The sequence below is a fragment of the Myotis myotis genome, unplaced genomic scaffold (assembly GCF_014108235.1).
Source record: "Myotis myotis isolate mMyoMyo1 unplaced genomic scaffold, mMyoMyo1.p scaffold_m19_p_1, whole genome shotgun sequence".
NCBI classification, from domain to species: domain Eukaryota; kingdom Metazoa; phylum Chordata; class Mammalia; order Chiroptera; family Vespertilionidae; genus Myotis; species Myotis myotis.
Window position 1 is genome coordinate 119,047,668 of NW_023416313.1, and position 23,796 is coordinate 119,071,463.

At 40.8% G+C, this 23,796-nt stretch overlaps 2 protein-coding genes across 4 annotated transcripts in view; one reads left to right on the forward strand and one right to left on the reverse strand.

The window, feature by feature from the left end:
• Positions 1–550: 550 nt before the first annotated feature.
• HMG20A (high mobility group 20A) overlaps positions 551–23,796 on the reverse strand; it is a 137,405-nt gene continuing 114,159 nt past the window's right edge. For all 3 annotated transcript variants that reach the window (XM_036349871.1, XM_036349853.1, XM_036349861.1), the window contains 4 exons: positions 6,990–7,065; positions 6,068–6,283; positions 3,990–4,132; positions 551–656 (listed from right to left, as the gene is read on the reverse strand). In XM_036349871.1, coding sequence (XP_036205764.1) covers positions 3,996–4,132; positions 6,068–6,283; positions 6,990–7,065 — 429 coding nt within the window. In that variant the 3' untranslated portion in view covers positions 551–656; positions 3,990–3,995. The remainder of the gene's footprint in view (positions 657–3,989; positions 4,133–6,067; positions 6,284–6,989; positions 7,066–23,796) is intronic.
• On the forward strand, positions 14,161–14,603 carry LOC118676267 (39S ribosomal protein L42, mitochondrial-like). Its single transcript, XM_036349899.1, has one exon. The coding sequence runs from the start codon at positions 14,161–14,163 to the stop codon at positions 14,578–14,580; it is 420 nt and encodes a 139-aa protein (XP_036205792.1). The 3' UTR covers positions 14,581–14,603.

Consider the following 23,796-nt stretch of genomic DNA (forward strand, 5'->3'; position numbering starts at 1 on the left):
GAAAGCTTCTTCTCAGGGTAGCAATCACAAAGCCTCCACGAGGGCTGGCACCCACTGCACACTGTGTGGGACAGGAAACAGTCTCCACCACAGAACCTAGTTAGAAAGAAGCTCCTTTCTTTGGAGTCAAGTAGGCTAAAGACAGAAGATTGGGCCTGTCCAATAAGAGAAACTCTCCTTCAGAACCCTGCTGAGCAACAAAGCCCAGAGGTCAGAAAATGAAGATGTGTAACTTGGTGGGGGTTAAGGGAATAAAAAGAACAACCAAAGGCATTAAAAAAGTGACATGTAGATAAGAAAACCAGAGTGCCACTAATAAAAGAGTCCAAATCTGTAGAACAATGAGAAGGCTTCCTTTATGCTGCAGAAGATGACAACAGATTATATGCAGATCCAATTTAACAGAAAAGCAGATGATAGAAAACTGAAGACTTGGGAGAGTGGCTGCACACTTTCAAAGCTTCGCAAAGAGGATTCTATAGGAAGCTCATAAACATGTTCTTTTTGCCGCTCCCTCATATGGCTTTCTGGGTGAAGGCATTTAACTCACAGCTGATAGTTCCTTCACAAGCAGAGTCATCTGTACTCCTCTGCTTCTACTCAGTTCAAGTTTTCAGAGATGGCTTCTCCTTCCTCACATCTTGGAGCTCTAATACCTGTAGGTGTGGGGGAGGGGGAGAAAAGGGGGGGAGAGAGGGAGAGAAAGAGAGAGAGAGAGAGAAATGGGGATGTAGGAAAATTATTTAGCTGAACACAGATAAGCAACTATCAGGGACAAATCTGATGAAAGAAAATTAGTACTCTACTTTAGTCCAAAGAGTAGATGGTCAATTAAAATCATTTTTCTTTAAGTATAAGTCTAAGAATCTCTGCATGTGCATATATTATGTGCATATGATCAATAAATCTTGTTACACTGATAAAAATGCAATCACTTAAGTTTTTTTTCCCAACCCTCAAACAGCCAGATATTTATCATTCAGTTAGATTGAAATCAAGCAACATATGGATTTTGATAGTTTGTATATAAAGCAGTCACTTGTCAACATGAAATCACCTCCGAGGCCTCTCAGAGCCATTTTTTTTTTTCTAGGTACAGGTTAGCCACAAAGCAAGATGCCAACTGGGATAATTCTTCCATTGCAAATCTATAAAACTAACTTTTTACTTGGTTGACCAAAATTTTATAACATTATAATTACTATATTGTAATTTTTTTCTATTTACCTCTTATTTATCTTAATGCTTTCATTCTAAAAATTTTTAGTGCTTTCCCCTTTACACATCTCCCACCTCCTTAATAACGTTTTAGAAACTCCACTAATCCAGAGTTTTGATATATGTGTTCTATACCTGGATTCTGCAGTCGTTTACATAGCTATTTCCAGGTAAGACATTTCGCCTCTTTGGAACTCAGTTTCTTTATATGTAAAAATATTAGAATTTCTAAAGGTCCCTTTTAGTGCTAATTTGCTCCTCTAATACGGGAGACCATTAGCTTCCCTTCACTCACTGGCTCCTGACAGTGGAACCACAAATGCTGAGGACATCAGGCCTAGGTGTCTGTACATATTTGTATAATGAAGCCAAGCTAGTATTAATTGTAGTATTTATAACGTTTTGTTTGACAGTTTTGAGGGTCTGGGGTATCCAGTTTTAGTTATGATTGCATGGCTAGACTGTAAGAACCTGTAAGTAATAAAATAATTCATTTTCAGGTATTATTTTTTCAAGGGCAAAATATTTGTAGTTTAAAATAAAGAATAATAACATTCTAGGTTTTCAAAGACACTTTGGCCCTGGCCAGTGTTGCTCAGTGGTTGAGCATTGTCCCGTGCACCAAAAGGTTACTGGTCCCAGTTGGGGTATGTGTGGGAGACAGCAGATCGATGTTTCTCTCAGTCTCTCGGTCTCTCTGTCTCTCTCTCTCCTCTCTCAAAAACAAACAAAAAAAAATTGGTAAAGACATTAAAAAAAAAAGACACTTCAGAAAAGATACTATAGTTTATATCCCTAAGACTGGTAAAGTATTAGGACCATCTTATTATTAGCAAAATGCTCAAAACAGAAAACCACTTTTGGCTCAAAAATAACTGCCCTATACCTTTGTGAGGCGACACCATGTTATCTGTTATTGTGTTCTTTCACAATCTCCTACACTGTTTCTCCCAGCTCTCTTCTCTCTTTTCAAGCCCACAAGAAAACAATATGTGAAAATGAGAAAGATGATGAGCTCCTCAAAAATCCCAGGCCTAGATTTACAAGCTGTTCCCTTCACAAAAAGCAGCAGTAATGCTAGTGCTTTATTCTGCAGGCAGTACGGCCATATCTTATAAGTATAGTCCCTTCCATCTAACCACTTACTAGAAAAACAGTAGTTCTTTCTCCATCAGAGCATGGCTGAGGCTAAAGTATAATGAATTGCCTTGTCTGGTTATCATCCAAGGGCATGGCCAAGAAGGATAAAGACTACTGCTTTTGTTTCTGCTAGCAGATATTGCCTAATTAGATAAAGAATCATGGGAGCTCTAGCCTGGTGCTAGTTTGAGCATTGTCCCAATACACCAAAATTGTGGGTTCGATCCCCAGTCAGGGTACATACAAGAATCAACCAATGAATGCATAAATAAGTGGAATAGCAAATTTCTCTCTCCAATCAATGAAATTTTTAAAAAAAGAATCACTGATTTTATTTATTTGTATAAATAAATAAATACTGAAAATGAATATGAATATGTATATGAGTGTGCTCACATACCTGCAGGACAAAAAAATAAAAGATTCAAACCCAGGTTTGGCCATTTTAAGGAGCATATCCTGCTACCCACTCTTGTTTTAGTATCCACATATTAGGATTTCCACACAGCTTGTGTGTCTGTAGGCACAGAACAATTTAATTGACAAAGGGCTGTCAATTTTGTGGGATGGCATACTAAAGGGTACTCTATCTCTAGGAATTTGAGTGTATAAATACATGTTCCATTTAAAAAATGATACCCGATGACTGACCATTGGTACCAAAATGTTTACATGGGCAGATCCCTTCTGGAAATGTACTTTTTGTCTCCTCTGAAAGGACATAACACATACCATTAGTAATTTGTTGAATATACATATATTTTATCCTCACCCAAGGATATGTTTATTGATTTTTTACAGAGAGAGGAAGGGAGAGAGAAAGAGAAACACTGATGTGAGAGACACACATAGATTGGCTGCCTCCCATATGCATAGGGGATTGAACCTCACAATGTAGGTATTTGCCCTGACTGGGAACCAAACCTGCAACTTTTTGGTGTATGGGATGACGTTCAAACCAATTGAGCCACCTGGCCAGAGCTGTTAAATATATTTTTAAAAAGCTAATTTTCTCTCTCCTCTCATTTTTGCTTATTGAAAATTTATATTTTAATTAATTTAATCAAGGTACTAACTGTTTCACCGTAAGGTTAGTCCACATTAACTCTTAATATACAACTGTCACTCTAATATTCAACAGTGAATAAAAAGCTTCTTGTATATGTAGGTTTACATACATACAATGTCTTGTTGACTACTAAATGTAAATTACCATTAATATTTCCCAGGGGAAAGGAAGCTTAAAAATTAAGTGATACTTATTTTGTTCTCATATTTAAGTGCTGTTTTGGGGGTGATTTCCTCAAAGTTTCTCACTCACTCTTCAAAACTCTTTGGGAAGTTAGCACTCGAGAATACGGAGAATGAGTGACAAAGCTGTAATGAAGGTCCAACCAGAAAAATCATGCTCTTTCCATTAAACTATGCTGAAGCATACATGAGTAAAACTGTTTTGATTCTGTTTTCCAACATTATTTACTACAGTTAGCCAGTATGCAACAGGAATCTTGAATCAAATCTCCAACTCATTTATTCAGTATAATTCTAAAGTTTTAGTAGTACTGATAAAGTCGAAGGCCATTTTATTTTTGAAGTTGTGCTGGCATATAAGTATATCAGTGAGCACTCACCATTCCTTAACGATCAAGTCTGTTTACAACTTCTCGAACAGTAGCTATGAAGTTCTCATTGTCTTGGGGATTAGCTAAAATAATACTGTGCAGTCTGTTCATATATGAGTCAATGGTGTCCAGGGTAGGTGTCTCTCCACTTCCTGACATAAGATAAGAAAAAAAAGTCAGAAAATCCTCCCTATTTGGTTCGACCATAACACAACTGAATCCACAGCAGAAGAAATTATGCCTCTAAATCAGTGGTTCTCAATCTTCCTAATGCCACGACCCTTTAATACAGTTACTCATGTTGTGGTGACCTCCAAACATAAAATTATTTTCTTTACTACTTCATAACTGTAATTTTGCTACTGTTAGGAATCGTAATGTAAATATATGATATGCAGGATGTATTTTCATTGTTACAAATTGAACATAATTAAAGCATAGTGATTAATCACAAAAACAATATGTAATTATATATGTGTTTTCCGATGGTCTTAGGCGACCCCTGTGAAAGGGTCGTTCGACCCCCAAAGGGGTCGCGACCCACAGGTTGAGAACCACTGCTTTAAATGGTCTCCTTCACAGACAAAATTTTAATTTCAGAGGAGAGATTTTTTTAGACCTCAAAGAAATGAAATCTACATACTCTAAATAAACAGATGGGTATATAATTGCTCTATTTTGTGTATGATTAGCTGCATTAACCAAAGGTTAGAGACTTGCCCAGTTTTCTTCTGTGACTTACCTCAACATGAAAAGATATATAAGAAATACTAGTGTTTGTTTTCTTCTTCCTTTCCATTAAAACAAAATTACAAAGCAAGCAAGTACACTTTTCTTATATGCTCTAAATCAGTATTTATTACTCAGTTACCATTGTTCTAAATATCAAATTAAACCTAATAGAAAGTAAGCCATATTAAAATATAGCTGGAAAAAATTTAAATGACCAGAGAACCTGAGATTTTGGGTAATTTGTAGCCAATATTGAGATTTTATTGCATGATGCACAAAAAACCCTGAGGGTGAAAACACCCTTATTTTATGGATTTTTCTCTTTGGGGGAGACTTCAGCCTCACCATGCCAATCCTATTTAATAAAGAGGTAATATGCAAATTGACCATCACTCAAACACACAAGATGGCCACCCCATGTGGACACAAGATGGACGCCACAAGATGGCCAGCAGGGGAGGGCATTGGGAGAAACCAGGCCTGCAAGGGAGGGTAGTTGGGGGTGATTAGGTCTGCAGGAGAGGGCAGTTGGGAGCAACCAGGCCTGCAGGCGAGAGCAGTTGGGAGCGACCAGGCCTGCAGGGAAGAGCAGTTAGGGGAGACCAGGCCGGCAGGGGAGGGAAGTAAGGGGTGACCAGGCCAGCAGGGGGGGAGGGGGGCAGTTAGGGGAGACCAGGCCTGCAGGGGAGGGGAATTGGGGGTGACCAGGCCACCAGGGGAGGGCAGTTGGGGGTGACCAGACCGGTAGGGGAGGGCAGTTGGGGGAGACCAGGCCGGCAGGGGAGGGCAATTAGGAGTGACAGGGCCAGCAGGGGAGGACAGTTAGGGGTGACCAGGCCAGCAGGGGAGGGCAGTTAGGGGCAACCAAGCCTGCAGGGGAGGGCAGTTGGGAGGGACAAGGTCTGCAAGGGAGGGCAGTTGGGGGGGGGACCATACCTTCAGGGGAAGGCAGTTGGGGGCAACCAGGCCTGTAGGGGAGGACAGTTAGGGGTGACCAGGCCAGCAGGGGAGGGCAGTTAGGGGCAATCAGGCCGACAGGGGAGCAGTTAGGCGTCAATCGGGCTGGCAGTGGAATGGTTAGGGGGTGATCAGGCTGGCAGGCAGGTAAGTAGTTGAGAGCCAGCAGTCCTGGATTGTGAGAGGGATGTCCGACTTCTTGTTTAGGCCTGATCCCACCAGGATAGGGCTTAAACGAGCAGTCGGACATCCCTCGAGGGGTCCCTGATTGGAGCAGTTGTAGGCTGGGCTGAGGGACACACACCCCGCCCGTGCACAAATTTCGTGCACTGGGACTCTAGTATCAATATAAACAGCACCTCCAACTTTCTGAAGTGCTCAGGTAAGGATGGCATTACCAGGTAAGGGCATGCTGGCAAAGCTGCTGGTCAACACCTGCCGCAGGGTCTCTAGGTGCTGTTGTAAGACAGTGTTGCGGCTTCGCTCCTGGATCACATCCACTTCCAGCTTCTCCACTGCTGTGCGCATGCTCTCCACGTGCTTCTGCAGGGCTGCATTCCTCTCTTCAAACTCCATGTTGGATTTGCGAAGCTGGCGAAGCTCTGCCTCCCGAGCTGAGGACATCCCCCCAGATACACACAGAACACATGGAGCGCTAGGAATCTCTGAGGAGTCCAAGTAATTTTTCCAAGGACATTCTGCTTAGCTTTCTCTAATTTAGCCCATCTCATTACTCTATTCTCATTGTAGCCCTCCAAATAGCAATTTGGAATGAAACGCCTGGCTCCCCAGAGCTAATTTAATTCTTAAAGCTGGTCATATTCTATACTTAAATTTACAAGGAACAGTTGCAATTCCAAGTATTTTTGTTTGTCTGTTTGTTTTAAACTATGAAATGAAAAGCCTGAGGGGTTCCACAGGGGAACAGTGGGACAATGGGTAACCACGGCTTTGGGTTCCCATCTTTACTACAATGAGGTCAAATTTTGCTCTTATACTACATTTGGGACACCGATGTAGGCTTTCATTTGTATAAATGGTTCCAGGTTAATAGTTCAAAAGCAACTGAATTAATGATGTACATTTATTTGCTTTGATCCAGAGACTAAAGCAGTTTTGACAACACTGGGCTAGTTTTCCTTCACTGGTCTTTGAGTAGTTACCTTTACTAGAGAGTAAAATACAAATAATTTTTCTTCTTCCAGACCAGTCCTAGGATTTGGAATATCACTATCATTGCTTTTGATCAATGTATTCCTCCTGAGAACAAAATTTCCTGTCACAGACATGAGTAACACAGAATGATACTTTGGTAATCACCTTTGCTGTGGTTCAGGAATTCCTCTGTAAATATAGGGATGTCAAAAACAGATCGTTCCTTTATTTCTGTTTCTTTCTGTGAAGCAAGAGAAACAAAACAATTCTGGTCAAGATGGCTGAATACATAAACATTGAGCTTGCCTCTTCCCATGACGACATTAAATTACAACATAATTATAGAACCACCACTCTTGAGAACCCCTTGTAGACTAGCTGAACACAAGTCCTATAAATAAGGATATAAAGAAGAAGCCATGTTAAGCCTGGTAGGAGGGACAAAGACACAGAACAGGCAGATCCCACATGCATGTGTGGTGGTTAAGAACTGGGAGAGATATCTCAACTTTAGAGGTCCAGACATGGATCAAGGGGACCTAGCCCCACACCTGGTAACCCAGCCCAGGTCTCCAGTGCTGGGGAGAGAAGTTCCATAATTTCTGGCTGTGAAGACCAACACAGATTGTGGCTGAGTGAGTTGGAGGTCGCTGGAGTCCCCAGGGTTCTGCTTAAAGAGCCCGCACACAGACTTACACAGACTCACTTGCTGAATTCCAGTACTAGGGCAGCAGCTCAAAATTGCCAGGGACATACAGGAAGGAATTGAATTGCCTACCTCAACGGCAAGGGCTGCATGGGCATCTTTCCTCCAGACAGATGTGCTGTCAGAGGCCATTGTTCCTTTGTAGAGTGCCCTTCTGCCCCTCACAGGGTCAGCAGATGGGCCCCATTTTGTTCCTCTGCTGAGCCCTTCCCCATCTAGTATGCAGATACAGGCAAGCACCAAATATGAGTCTCCATCCAACTTACCCTACCCTAGGGATTCCCTGAGAACCTGCACAACCCAACTCACACACAGGCCTGAACCCCTTACAGAGGGTATTCCTCACATGTGGCTGGTCTTGGCCAGTGCTGCGGATTTCCCTAAAACTCTCTGTAAAGTCCAAAACCCCCCAAAAGCAGCAGCTGGCCTTGGCATACCCTATACCAGTAATGGCGAACCTTTTGAGCTCGGTGTGTCAGCATTTTGAAATACCCTAACTTAACTCTGGTGCCGTGTCACATATAGAAATTTTTTGATATTTGCAACCATAGTAAAACAAAGACTTATATTTTTGATATTTATTTTATATATTTAAATGCCATTTAACAAAAAAAAATCAACCAAAAAAATGAGTTCGCGTGTCACCTCTGACACGCGTGTCATAGGTTCACCATCCACTGCCCTATACCCATACTAAGTGTCTCCCAGACTGGCACTAGTGGCAGTCAGCCTCATTTCGTAGTGTGGCTTCTCTCAGGTACCTCCTGGGAGTCCAGTATAGACAGCTATCAACCTCAGATAATTCTGTAGCTCTTGCTAGGTAGGTCTAGGTCAGGCACAGGGAGCAGCTTACCTAGGACTGCACCTGAGCTCCTCCCAAGAGGCCCAGGCCCAATACACCCAGTGGCTGGCTTCAGACCACACTAGAGCACCACCTCAATTCGCTCCGAAAATGATACAACAAAAGGGTGGAGTCAGCAGGCACTAGAGCCCTGCTACAGTGAATCTCACTTTAAGAAGTCAACCCTGCATAACAGCTTGTCTGTCATAGTCAGGGCCAGTCCTCATAGCCAGTCAGGCTAAGGGCCAATCCAAACCACTGAAGTGCTCAAATACAACAGGAGAGTACACAACCCACTCAAGGAACACTGCTGGAGCACCCAACTCAGGTGAACAGGGAAACTGCATCACTGGGTCCTATAGGACACCTACTAAATAAGGCCACCTGCAAAGATTGGAAGACACAGCATATCTACCTATTGTGTAGAAGCAAACACATGGAGGCAACCAAAATGAGGAGATAAAGAAACATGTCCCAAATGAAAGAACAGGAGAAATCTCCAGAAAAAGAACTAAACAAATGGAGGAAAGCAATCTACTAGATACAGAGGTCAAAACGCTGGTTATAAAATGATGATCAATGAAATCAGAATAATTCTTGGGGGGAAAAGGGTGTGGGGGGTGTGGGAAGAGACTAGAAAAAAATCGTACACCTATGGATGAGGACAGTGGGTGGGGGGGAGGTAAGGGCAGAGGATGGGTTGGGAACCGGGTGGAGGGGAGCTATGGGGGGAAAAAAGAGGAACAACTGTAATAATCTGAACAATAAAGATTTAATTAAAAAAAAGAATAGATGAACTCATTAAGAACTTACACAAAGAGATAAAAACCATAAAAAAGATCCAGTCAAAAATGAAGAATACATTAGACAGAAAAATTGGCAGATTAGATGAAGCAGAGGTTCGAATCAGCAATTTGGAAGACGAAGTGGTACAAAAACAATCAAAACAGAAAAAAAAAAGAATAAAATTAAATAAGGATAGTTTAGGGAACTCTGGGACATCAACACTCATAGCACAGGAGTACCAGGGGAAGAGGAGAGCAAGGAATTAATAACCTATTTGAAGAGACAATGACAGAAAATTTCCCTAAAAAGGCAAAAAAAAAAAAAAAAAATAGACATACAAGTCCAGGAAGTGCAGAGTCCTAAACAAGATGAACCCAAAGAGGCCCACAGCAAAACACTTCATAATTAAATTGCCAAAGGTTAAAGACAAAAAAAAAATCTTAAAAGCAGCAAGAGAAAAGTAAGTTAGTTAGGTACAAGGGAGCACCCATATAACTGTCAGCTGATTTCTCAGCAGAAAATTTGGGGGCCAGAAGAAATAGGCAGGAAATATTCAAAGTAATGAAAAGCAACGGTCAACAAGCAAAATTACTCTACTAGCAAGGCTATGATTTAGAATAGAAGGAGAGATAGAGAACTCAGACAAGAAAATGATAAAGGAGTTCAACATCATCAAACTAGTATCACAAGAAATGTTAAAAGAGGGAGGAGGAGGGAGTAGAGGGGGGGATAAGATAAGAAATGAAGGAGGAGAAAAAGGTGATGATAGAAATATGATTAACAAAATGGCAATAACTACATACCTATTACTTTAAAGTAAACAGATTAAATGCTTCAATGAAAAGACACAGAAAACAAGACCCATACATATGCTGCCTACAAGAGACCCACTTTAGATAGAAAGACACACACAGATTGAACTAAAGGGAGGGAAAAAGATATTTCATGCAAATGAAAATGAAAAATAAAAAGCTGGAGTAGCAATACTTATATAAAAAAAAAGAGACTTGAAAACCAAGGCCATAATAACAGATAAAGAAGGACAGTAAATATAAAGGGATCAATCCCAAAAGAGGATATAGCCCTTGTAAACACTTAAGCACCTAAAGTAGGAGCACCTAAATTTATAAAGCAAGTATTATTGGACAGAAAAAGAGAGATCAACAGTAATACAACCATAGTGGGAGAACTTAACAACCCATCGACACCAATGGATAGCTCATCCAGGCAGAAAATCAACAAGGAAACAGTAGCCTTAAATGATAGACCAGATATTTAATTTATATTCCTAGAACTTTTCAACCCAAAGTAATAGAATATACATTCTTTTCAAGTGAACATGGAACATTTCTATGATAGACCACATGTTAAATCACAAAACAAGTCTCAATGAATATAAGATTGAAATATTACTAAGCATCTTTCCTTTTTTTAAAAAAGGATTTTCTTTTTTAAAAAATAAATATATTTTTATTGATTTCAGAGAGGAAGGGAGAGGGAGAGACAGAAACATCAATGATGAGAGAGAATCATTGATCGGCTGCTTCCTGCATACCCCCTACTGGGGATCAAGCTGGCAACCTGGGCATGTGCCCTTGACTGGAATTGAACCCGGGACCCTTCAGCCCAAAGACTGATGTTCATCCACTGAGAAAACTGGCTAGGGCTCAAGCATCTTTTCTTATTCCAATGGTATGAAACTAAAAATCAATTTCAAAAAGATAACTAATAAACATATAAAGACATAGAGGCTAAATAACATAGTATTAAACAGTAAATAAGTTAACAATGAGATTAAGGAAGAAATAAAAAGATTCCTTGAGACAAATGAAAATAAAAACACCACCACCCAAGATATGGGACACAACCAAAGAAGCTCTAAGAAAGGAAATTTATATCAATATAGGACTATCTCAAAAAAAGAAAAATAAAAGGAAATATCAAATAAATAATTTAATCTTATACCTACAGGAACTAGAAAAGGAACAACAAACAGCCCATAGTGAGTAGAAAAAAGGAACTAATAAAGATCAGAGTGGAAATAAATGAAATAGAGTCTACAAAAGCAATACAAAAGATCAATAAAACCAAGACCTGGTTCTTAGAAAAGATAAAATTAATAAACCTATAATTAAGTCATAAAGAGAAAAAGAGACAGGGCTAAAAAATAAATAAAACCATAAATGAAAGAGGAAAAATGACAACTGACACTACAGAAACACAAAGGATTAAAAGTAAATATGAACAATTATATGCTAACAAATTGGACAACCAGGAAGAAATGGATAAATACCCAGAAACACATAATCTTCCAAGACTGAATCAAGAAGAAACAGAAAATTCGAACAGACTGATAATTACTAACAAAATAGAATCAATAATCAAAAACTCACAAGAGAACTAAGATGGATGTGTAGGTAAACTCCTGTACTTACTGCCTCCCACAACCAGAATAAAATTACAACTAAAATACAGACAACCATCACCCAGAACTGCCTGAAAGCTGGCTGCCTGGAAGTCCTACAACTAGAGAAGTAAAGAAGAAAGCACACAGAGGCTGGTAGGAGGAGTAAAGGCACAGAACGGGCTGGTCCAACACGTGTGGTGTTTTCTTAATTGGGAGGGAGATTTTCTCTGAGGGGGCCACTCAGGAGGAGCAAGGGATCCCAGCCACATACCAGACCCCCAGCCCAGGCTCCCAGAGCTGGGAAGAGAACTCTCCACAACTACAGGCTGTAAAAACCAGCGGGATTGTAGCTGAGTGACACAGAGGCTGCTGAAGACTCAGGTGTTCCATTTAAAGGGCTGGCAAACGAACTTACTCAGACTGCCAGCACCGGGCAGCATTGGGGGACCCAGATACATAGAGGGAGGAAATGGATTGTCTGGCATCTGGGCAGGACTTGGGGATGGCTTTTTCCCAGACAGGGATTCCTGTGCTGGGACATCCCCTGTCTCAGAGCAGGCAGCCATATCAGCCTGGAGCACACTGTTTGCTCCAGCCTGGTGATTACTTGAGACACCGTTCCATCCAATTTGCAGCCCCACCCAACCTGTTTGCAGCAGCTTTTCCATATGAATGTCCTGTCTTGGCTCTCAGGCTTCAGACTTTGCTAAAATCTCTCAAACAAGCGGTAGCTGTTGACAGTGTGCCCCAAACCTATCATTAAAAGGCAAAAGATCCAGCACTTTGCCTTACTTCACAGCTGGGCCTCACCTGAGAATTCCAAGCCCACTACCAACAGCAAATAGCAGCTGTATGCAGATCCTTCTGTAGCTCCTGCTGTGTGGCCCCAGGCAGTGGCTAACTTTGCTCCTCCCTGAAGGTCCTAGAGCCAGTGCACCCAGTGGACAGCTTCAGACCATTGCAGATTACAATTCTACACATCCACAAGTGACACACTCCAGAGGCAAACTCAGTGACCACCAGATCCTCACTGAAGCAAGTCCTGCTCCATAGGGGTGTTTCCTGCATAGCAGCTCTCCCACTATAGTTGCAGCTGGTCCTCACAGTCAATTGGCCTGGAGGCCAACTCCTCCCAGTGATGCCAACAGCGATCAAGGCTCAAGAATAAGATTTTGCACATAGCCCACACAGGAGCCCACCTACACAAGGCCACTCTACCAATTCCAGGAGACATAGCAGCTCTACCTAATACTCAGAAACAAACACAGGGAAGCAGCCAAAATGTGAAAACCAAAAACATGTCACAAATGAAAAAAATGGAAGCCAGCAAACTACTGGATACAGAGTTCAAAATCACGGTCATAAAGTTACCCAAGGATCTTCATGAGACTTTCAAGGATCTTAGTGAGAATTTCAAAGACATGGAAAGGGACCAGTCAGAAATTAAGCATACACTAACTGAAATAAAGAATAATTTACAGTATTCAACAGTAGAGTAGAGGATACTGAGAATCAAAGAAATGAGATTTGAAATATGAGGAAGCAAAAAACACCCAACCAGAAGAGAAAAAAAGAAAAAAGAATTAAAAAATATGAAGATAGTTGTAAGGAGCCTCTGGGACAACTTCAAGAGTACCAACATTTGCATCACGGCAGTGCCAGGAGGAGAAGAGAGAGACAGCAAGATATTGAAAACCTATTTGAAGAAATGACAGAAAACTTCCCCTACCTGGAGAAAGAAATAGACTTACAAGTCCAGGAAGCACAGAGTCCCAAACAAGAGGAACCCAAAGAGGTCCACACCAAGACACATCATAATTAAAATACCATGGGTTAAAGATAAAGAGAGAATCTTAAAAGCAACAAGAGAAAAACAGTTAGTTACCTACAAGGGAGTGCCCATACGAATGTTGGCTGATTTCTCAGCAGAAACTTTGCAGGCCAGCGGGGAGTGGCAAGAAATATTCAAAGTGAACAACCAGGAAGATTAGTAAGGACCTACAACCAAGATTACTTTACCCAGCAAAGCTCTCATTTAGAATTGAGGGTCAGATAAAAAGCTTCACAAATAAGAAAAAGCTAAAGGAGTTCATCACCACCAAACCAGTATTACATGAAATGTTGAAGGGTATTCTTTAAGAAGGGGAGGATAGGAGGAAAAGGAGGAGGAAGGAGGAGGAGGAGCTGGAGGAGGAAGAAGGAGGAAAAAGGAGGAAGGAGGAGAAAGAGGAGGAGGATAGAGGAGGAGGGAGGAGGAGAAGGAGGAGGATGGAGGAGGAGGAAGGGGAGGAGAAGAAGGAGAAGGAGAACATGGAGAGATAAAAAATATGAACAATAAAATGGCAACACATATATATTTACCAATAATTGAATCTAAAAATAAAAATAAATAAATCTAATGAACAAAATAAACTGGTGAATAAAACAGAATCAGAGGCAGGAGTGATGTCTCCTAGGACCCAGCTGGAGGAAAGATGGTGGGCTCGCAGTGAGCAGCTGTAGAGGGATTAAAAACAGGTATGCCTAGAAGCAAATTATAAAAGCATATTCTCTTCAAATCTTTTTCCATACCATCTGATAAGCATCTTGATTCACCATGGACGTATCAGCAGTGAAATGGGCAATATCAAACAGAACTGTCTTGAAATATTTATTTCCAATCCAAAATGGACCTTTATATTGTGTTTGTCATAAATCCACATACTCTTCTCTTCCAGATGACTATAATTGCGAAGTAGAACTTGCTTTGACATCTGATGGCACGACAATAGTTTACTACCATCCTTCTGTGAAGGATGACACTAAACCTATCCCTCGGCCAGATCTTGTGCATAATTATGGAGAAACACAGGACCAAACACCAAAAACCAGATTAGAAGAAAAAGATGAACACTTTGAGCAAGGATCCATGATAGAACAACTTAGCAAAATGTTCTTTACTACTAAGCACCATTGGTATCCTTGTGGACAGTATCATACACATCGTAGGAAACTGAATCCTCCAAAAGACAGATGATATTGAGGTTTTCAGTAAAATGCTGTCCCATTTCTCATTTGCCATTTGAGAAAATGCAATCAGGTATATTCACTACTATGTTATATAGTAAAACAATAAAAAAATGTCTTTTCATGTATGAAACAAAACAAACAAACTAACAAACAAAAAAACAGAATCAGAGGCATGGAAGTGTGGAATAGACTGATGAATCTCAGAGGGAAGAGGGGATGGGGGGGGGGGCAGGAAGAGATTAACCAAAGATCTTACCTATGGACACAGACAAAAAGGTGGTGAAGGCCTGGGGTGGGGTAGGAACCAGGTGGAGGGGGGCAACAGGGGAAAAAAGGAGGGCATCTGTAATCCTTCCTATACAATAAGAGCCTAATATGTAAATTGTCCCCTCGACCAGGAGTTCGATCTGTTCACTATGATGTGCGCTGACCACCAGGGGGGGCACAGAACATGCGGGCGCCAGCTACATGATGCTGGGGCGGCAGTGGAGGTGCTGCCAGCCCCACGGGCCCTGAGGAGAGCGGGACCGCAGCGGGATGGTGGAGCAGGTGAGCAGGCTGTGCCAGGCCAAGGCAGGTGTGAGAGGGGGCCCCATCGCCCCGCTGACTGCCCCGCAGACGGTGACCAGTGGCAGCAGCAGGGCTGCTGCCCTGTTCCCAGGTGCTGAAGTAGCTGGGCAGGGAACCCAGCCCCGACTGACTGCCCAGCAGATCAGCAACAGGCAGGCCCTGATCGCCCGATGGGGGCCTGGCCCCAGGCTGGGATGGGGAACTGGGGGTGGGTGGTGGTGACCAACCTCCCACGGTGCCTGGGCGGGGGGCTGTGACCTCTCGCTGGCTACCTGGAGAGAGGCTGACAGGGACAGAGGTGTGGTGAGAATGCAGGGTGTCCGCTGAGCTTGCTCTCACTCCTCCGCTACCCTCTTCCAGGACACAAGGGCTTGCATGCTGGAGAAGCCCCTGCACTCAGGTGCCGGGCGCCCATGAGGAGCCTCCCCGACACCCGAGCAGCCTCTTCTGGGAGAGCCACACCACAGCCGCTGGGACCACAGGGGCAGATCGGATTCCCCATGGGTTAGTGCAGGAGCTGGTCTGCGAGGCCGGTGGGAGAAAGCGCGCTGCCTGCCTGGCTTCCATGAGGTGCCACTGTGCAGCCCAGAGGCCCATGCTGTGCCCAGGGCCGCAGAGTCGGGCTGCGCTCACTGCATCTCCACGTGGGGACTCAGGCGCCCTGACTCAGGTGGAGGGGGGCGCGTGGAGGCCCTGGGTCCCAGGTGCTGCTACGGCCCAGAGGTCAGCTAGGACCTACCCTTCCACGCCAGACACTCGTGCTTTGATTGCTGCTGAATTTAGTGCACCGGGCCTCTAGTATTCTCAATAATAAAAGTTAAAAGAAAATTAAAAAAACTCACAACATCCCAGCTGGTATGGCTCAGTGGTTGAATGCTGACCTATGAACCAGGAGGTAATGGTTGGATTCCTGGTCAGGGCACAAAGTCCCAAGCAGATGGCATCACAGGTGTATTTTACTAAACATTCAAAGAGAAATTAACACTGATCCTCTTCAAATTATTCCAAAAATTTCAAGATGAAGGAAGACTCCCAAGCTCATTTTATGAGGGGCCAGCATTACCCTGATTCCAACAAAGACATTACAAAAAAAGAAAATTATAAGGCAATATCCCTGATGAACACAGACACACAAGTCCTCAATAAAATAATAGCAAATCGGGCCCAGCAATATTTTAAAAAGATCATACACCATGATCAAGTAGCATTTATTTCTGGGCTGCAAGGTTGCTTCAATATCCACAAATCAATTAACATGATACACCACTTGAACAAAATGAAGGATATGCCCTGGCTGATGTGCACCAAAAGGTCGCTGGTTCAATTCCCAATCAGGGCACATGATTGGGCTGTAGGTTCAATTCCCAGTAAGGAGTGTGTAGGATGCAGACAACTGATGTTTCACTCTCACTTCACATCGATTTCTCTCTCTCTCTCTCTCTCTCTCTCTCTCTCTCTCTCTCTCTCTCTCTCCCCAAGAATCAATAAAAACATGTTTTAAAAAGATAAAAATAATATAATCATATCAAAAGATGCTTAAAGAGTATTTGACATAATCTAGCATCCATTTATGATATAAATTCTCAGCAAAGTGGGACTACAGGAAATATGCCTCAACATAATAAAAGCCATATATGACAAACCCACAGGTGATATCATATTCAACAGTGAAAAGCTAAATGCATTTTTCTTAAAGATCAGTAATAAGATATGGGTGTCCACTTTCACCACTTCTATTCAACACAGTATTGAAAGTTCTAGCCACAGCAATCAGGCAAAAAGAAAAGAAATAAAATGCATCCAATTGGAAAGGAAGAACACTGTCATTATTTGCAGATGACATATCATATATAGAGACCCCTATAAGATTCCACAAAAAACTCTTAGAACTAATAAACTAATTCATCAAAGTAGGATAAAAAAAATATTCAGAAATTTGGTTGCATTTTATAAACGAATAACAAATTATCAGAAAAAGAAATTATATAAACAATCCCATTTACAATTGTACAAAAAAAATACCGAGGAATAAATTCAAGCAAGAAGGTAAAAGATCTGTACTCAAAAAATTATAAGGCATTGAAGAAAGAAGCTGAAGAAGACACAAATAAATAAAAAGCATATACAGTGCTTATGGATAAAAAGGATTAACATATTTTTTTTTTATTGTCTAAAGTTTTACATGATGTCTTCTTTTTCCCCAACTGACCCCTCCACCCCCAGCCATTCCCACCCCGGACAGCCCCCACCACCCCAGTGTCTGTGTCCATTGGTTATGCTAATACGCATGCATACAAGTCCTTTGGTTGCTCTCTAAACACCCGCCCCCCCGCCATTTGTCTCTAGATCTATTCTTGTTCATCAAATTATGTTCATCATTATATTCCACATATGAATGAAATCATGTGATACTTATCTTTCTCCGACTGGCTTATTTCACTTAGCATGATGCTCTCCAGTTCCACCCATGCAGATACAAATGGTAAGAGTTCCTTCTTTTTTATAGCAGCATAGTATTCCATTGTGTAGATGTACCACAGTTTTTCAATCCACTCATCTGCTGATGGGCACTTAGGCTGTTTCCAAATCTTAGCTATTGTAAATTGTGCTATGAACATAGGGGTGCATATATCCTCTCTGATTGGTTTTTCTGGTTTCTTGGGATATAGTCCTAGACGTGGGATTACTGGGTCAAATGGGAGCACCATTTTTAACTTTTTGAAGTAACTCCATACCAGTGGTTCTCAACCTTCCTAATGCCGCGGCCCTTTAATACAGTTCCTCATGCTGTGGTGACCCACAATTTCATTGTTACAAATTGAACATAATTAAAGCATAGTGATTAATCACAAAAACAATATGTAATGATATATGTGTTTTCCAATGGTCTAAGGCGACCACTGTGAAAGGGTCATTCGACCCCCAAAGGGGTCGCAACCCACAGGTTGAGAACCGCTGCTCCATATTGTCTTCCACAGTGGCTGCACCAGTCTGCATTCCAAGCAGCACTGCAAGAGGGTTCCCTTTTCTCCACATCCTCACCAGCACTTGTCATTTGTTGATTTGTTGATGACAGACATTCTGACAGGTGTGAGATGGTATCTCATTGTTGTTTTAATTGGCATCTCTTGGATGATTAGTGACTTTGAGCATGTTTTCATGTCTCCTGGCCTTCTGTATGTCGTCTTTCAAAGAGTCTCTATTTAGATCCTTTGCCCATTTTTTGATTGGATCATTTATCTTCCTTTTGTTGAGTTGTATGAGTTCTCTGTAAATTTTGGAGATTAAACTCTTACCTGAAATAGCATTGGCAAATATGTTCTCCCATGTAGTGGGCTTTCTTGCTTTTTTTTTTTTTTTTTTTTTTTTTAATTGTTTCTTTTGCTCTGCAGAAGCTTTTTATTTTGATGTAGTCCCTTTTCTTTATTTTCTCCTTAGTCTCCATTGCCCTAGGAGCTGTGTCTGTAAAGATATTGCTATGACATATGTCTGCTACTTTGCTGCCTATGGAGTCTTGTAGGATTTTTGTGGTTTCCCGTCTTACATTTAAGTTCTTTAGCCACTTGGAGTTTGTTTTTGTGTATGGTGTAAGTTAGTGATCTAGTTTCATTTTTTTTGCATGTATCTGACCAAATTTCTCAGCACCATTTATTGAAGAGACTGTCTTGACTCCATTGCATGCTCTTGCCTATTTTGTCAAATATTAATTGAGTGTAATGGCTTGGGTAGATTTCTGGGTTCTCTGCTCTGTTCCATTGGTCTATAGGTCTGTTCTTGTGCCAGTACCAGGTAGTTTGAGAACCGTGGCTTGGTAATATAGCTTGATATCTGGTATTGTGATCCCTCCAACTTTGTTCTTCTTTCTCAGGATTTCTGTGGCTATTCAGGGCCTTTTTTAAAAAATTTTTTATTCCAGATGAATTTTTGGAGAGTTTGTTTTAGATCTTTGAAATACACTGTTGGTATTTTAATGGAGATTGCACTGAATTTATAGATTGCTTTGGGTAGTATGAACATTTTAATAATGTTGATTTTACCAATCCATGAACATGGTATGTTCTTCCATTTGTTTATGTCTTCCTCTATCTCTTTTTTCAATATCCTGTAGTTTTCTGAGTACAGATCTTTTACAACTTTAGTTAAGTTTATTACTAGGTATCTTAATTTTTCTGGTGCAATGGAAAATGGATTTTTTTTTTTTTTTTTTTTGCTTCTCTTTCTGTGAGTTCATTATTGGTGTATAAAAAGGCAATAGATTTCTGGGTGTTAATTTTGTATCCTGCTACATTGCCAAATTTATTTATCAAGTCTAATAATTTTTTGATGGAGTCTTTAGGGGTTTCTTCGTATAGTATCATGTCATCTGTGAATAATGACAGTTTTACGTTTTCTTTTCCAAGTTGGATATCTTTTATTTCTTCTTCTTGTCTAATTGCTATTGCTAGCACTTCCAAAACTGTCAAACAGGAGCAGTGAAAGTGGGCATCCCTATCTTGTTCCTGTTCTTAGGGGAAATGAGTTTAGTTTTTGCCCATTGAGTATGATGTTGGCTGTAGGTTTGTCATATAGGGCTTTTATTATGTTGAGGTATGATCCCTCTATTCCCACTTTGCTGAGAGTTTTAATCAAGAAAGGGTGTTGGATTTTGACAAATGCTTTTTCTTTTTCTTTTTTTTTTTAAATATATTTTATTGATTTTTTACAGAGAGGAAGGGAGAGAGATAGAGAGTTAGAAACATCGATGAGAGAGAAACATCGATCAGCTGCCTCCTGCACATCTCCTACTGGGGATGTGCCCGCAACCCAGGTACATGCCCTTGACCGGAATCGAACCTGGGACCTTTCAGTCCGCAGGCCGACGCTCTATCCACTGAGCCAAACCGGCCTCGGCGACAAATGCTTTTTCTGTATCAATTGATATGATTATGTGATTTTTGTCTCTTAGTTTGTTTATGTGATGTATGACAATTATTGATTTATGGATATTATATCATCCTTGCATCCCCAGAATAAATCCCACTTGGTCATGGTGTATATTCTTTCTAATGTAATGCTGAATCCTATTTGCAAGAATTTTGTTGAGGATTTTAGCATCTATGTTCATCAAGGATATTGGCCTGTAGTTCTCTTTTTTTGTGGTGTCTTTATCTGGTTTTGGGATTAGGGTAATGTTGGCTTCATAGAAATAGCTTTGAAGTGTGCTTTCCTCTTTAATTTTTTGGAATAGTCTTGAGTAGGATAGGTTTGAATGCTTGGTAGAACTCACCTGTAAAGCCATCTGGACCAGGGCTTTCGTTTGCTGGAAGATTTTTGATCACTGCTTCAATTTCTTCAGTAGTTATCAGCCTATTCAGGTTTTTTGATTCTTCTTGGTTGAATTTTGGGAGATTGTATTTTTCTAAGAATATGTCCATTTCACCTAGGATGTCCATTTTGTTGGAATAGAGTTGTTTATAGTACTTTTTCATAATCGTTTGTATTTCTTTGGGATCGGTTGTTAGTTCACCTCTTTCATTTCTGATTTTGTTTATTTGGGTCCTCTCTCTTTGCTGCTTGGTGAGTCTGGCTAGAGGTTCATCAATCTTGTTTATCCTTTCAAAGAACCAGCTTTTAGTTTTGTTCAACTTTTGTACTGTATTTTTAGACTATGTAATTTATCTCCGCTCTGATCTTTATTATCTCCTTCCTTCTGCTTATGCTGGGCTTTTCTTGTTGCTCTCTAACTCTTTGAGTTGTAGGGTTAGATAAATTATTACCATTTTTTTTTTGTTTTTTTGAGATAGGCCTGTAGAGCTATGAACTTCCCTCTCAAGACTGCTTTCACTATGTCCCATAGATTTTGGATTGTTGTGTTTTCACTGTCATTTGTTGCCATGATTCTTTTTATTTCTTTTTTCATCTCTTTGGTAACCTAATCATTGTTTAGCATGCTATTTAGCCTCCAGGTGCTGAACTTTAAAAATTTTTTTTTATTGTAGTTGATTTCTAGTATTATGCCATTGTGATCTGAGAAGATGCTTGATATGATTTCTATCTTCTTGAATTTGAAGAGACTTTGCCTGTCACCGAATATGTGGTGTATCTTTGAAAATGGCCCATGTGCACTTGAGAAGAATGTATATTCTGTGGCTCTGGATTGAAATATTCTGAAGATGTCAATTAATTCTATCTGATCTAGTGAGTTATTTAAGATTGATGTTTCTTTGCTGATTTTTTGTTTAGAGGATTTGTCCAATGGTGATAGAGGGGTATTAAAATGTGCAACGACTCTATTGCTGTCAATCTCTCCCTTGATATCCTCCAGGAGTTTTTTTATGTATTTGGGTGCTCCTGTATTGGGTGCATATATGTTTATCAGAGTTATTTCTTGTTGTTGGATTGCTCCCTTTAGTATTATGAAGTGGCCTTTATCTGTTATTATGTCCTTCACTTTGAGATCTAATTTGTCTGATAAAAGTATTGCAACCCCAGCTTTTTTTTCATTTCCATTCGCCTGAAAAACCTTTCACTATCCCTTCACCATCAGTCTGTGTGATTCCTTTTTTCTGAGGTGGGTTTCCTATAGACAGCAGATATATGGGTCATGTTTTCTTATCCACTCAGCTCCCCTATGTCTTTTGATTGGGGCACTTAATCCATTTACATTTAAAGTTATTATTGATAGGTGTTTGTTGCCATTTTTATTCTTTATGCCCGTGTTCCTTCTTCTCTTCTTATTTCTTCTTCTTACAGCAAACCCTTCAGCATTTCTTCCATTGCTGGTTTGGTGGTAATAAACTCCCTTAGTCCTTTTTGACTGATAGCCTTGCTGGGTAAAGTATTCTTGGATTCAGAACGTTGCTTTGCATGACTTTGTATATTTCATTCCATTCACTTCTGGCCTGATATATTTCTGTTGAGAAATCAGTCGATAATCTGATGGGACATCCTTTGTGTGCACCTTTGTAACTCTTTGTCTCTCTCTGGCAGCCTTTAAAATTCTTACTTTGTCATTGGTGTTTTCCAATTTAATTATAATGTGTCTTGGTGTTGGTCTTTTGGGGTTTATCTTGTTTGGAACTCGGTAAGCCTCTTGGAGTTGTGTGAGTTTTTTCATCCTGATATCAGGGAAGTTTTCTGTTATTTCTTCAAACAGGTTTTTTATTCCTTGTTCACTTTCCAATCTTCTGGCACCCCTATTATGCAGATGTTGGTTTGTTTCATTTTGTCCCAAAGTTCCCTTAGGCTCTCCTGTTTGTAAAGTTTTTTTTCTAGATGCTGCTCTGCTTGGGTATTTTTTCCTACCTTGTGTTTTAGCTCACTGATATGCTCCTCCGCTTCTTCTAGTCTACTGTTGATTCTTTTTATTGAGTTCTTTATAGCAGTGATGTAATTTTTCATTTCTGCTTGGATCTGTTTTCATTCCCTCTTGGTGCTTACACATATTATTGAATTTGTCTTCCATCCTTATCAGCGACCTTCTGACCATTTATCTGAATTCTTTCTCTGTCATATTGCTTGCCTCGATTTAATTTACTTCCTTTTCTGGTCATTCCTCCTTTCCTCTTGTATGCAGGCTGTTTCTTCATCTCCCCATGATTGTTCCTCTCAAGGTGTTTGGTTATGTAGTCCTTTCTCTCCTTGCTTGACTTGAAGGCACAAAATGCAACACAAGAAGACAAAACCCACAGGGCACCAAACACAAATGTATTCACGATACTAAAAGTCCCAAATAAAGTTGACCTCCAGAGAAATGAGAATTAGGGAATAGAAAAGAGTGCAAAGATGATATTGAGAAAAAGAAAAAAAATGTAAGAGAGAAAAGAGAAGAGAAAACTAGGAAAAAAATATATGTATATGGGGAGAAAATTCCAATAAAACAACAACTAATCAAAAAGTGAAAACAACAAATACCCCGGGTTGGGGAGGCTGGAGTCCCAGCATTTGTGGGTTTGCAGCTGAGGTAGCTGGTCCCTGGGCGTTGTAGCTGTAAGGTCCTGGGAGGTTCCTAGTTCTCCCCGGTTGAAAGTAAGGCTGGGGTTCTGATCACAGCCGGTCTACTGATCACCGCAGGTCTCCCCTTCAAGATGGAGCGGCCTCTGCGGCAGAGTTTGCTGCTGCGGGAGAGATTTCAGCAGCAGTAGAGGCTTCCCAGTCAGGGGGACCTGGTCTGCCAGCCCCCCAAAGTCCCTTGGAATCTAGCTGTCCCTGATTCATGAATACAGACACTCTCCACAGGTCCACGCACTCTCCTTTCGTTCTATCACTCACACACTATCTTGCAGTCTGCCATCCAATCGGCAGCCATCTTGGGTCCTTTTTTTTTCTTTTGTGAATTAATATTGTTAAAATGTCCACACTACCCAAAGGAATCCACAGATTCAATGCAATCCTTATCAAAATACCAATGGTATTTTTTTCACAGCAGTGGGACAAATACTCCTAAAATTTATATGAAACAACAAAAGAATCTGAATAGCCACAGCAATCTTGAGGAGGAAGAACAAAGTTGGAGGTACCACGCTACCTGATATCTATACTGCAAGGCTACAGCAATAAAAACAACATGGTACTGGCATAAAACAGATAGACAGATTAATGGGACAAATAGAGAGCCCAGAAATAAACCCATGCTTATGTGGTCAATTAATCTATAACAAAGGAGGCAAGAATA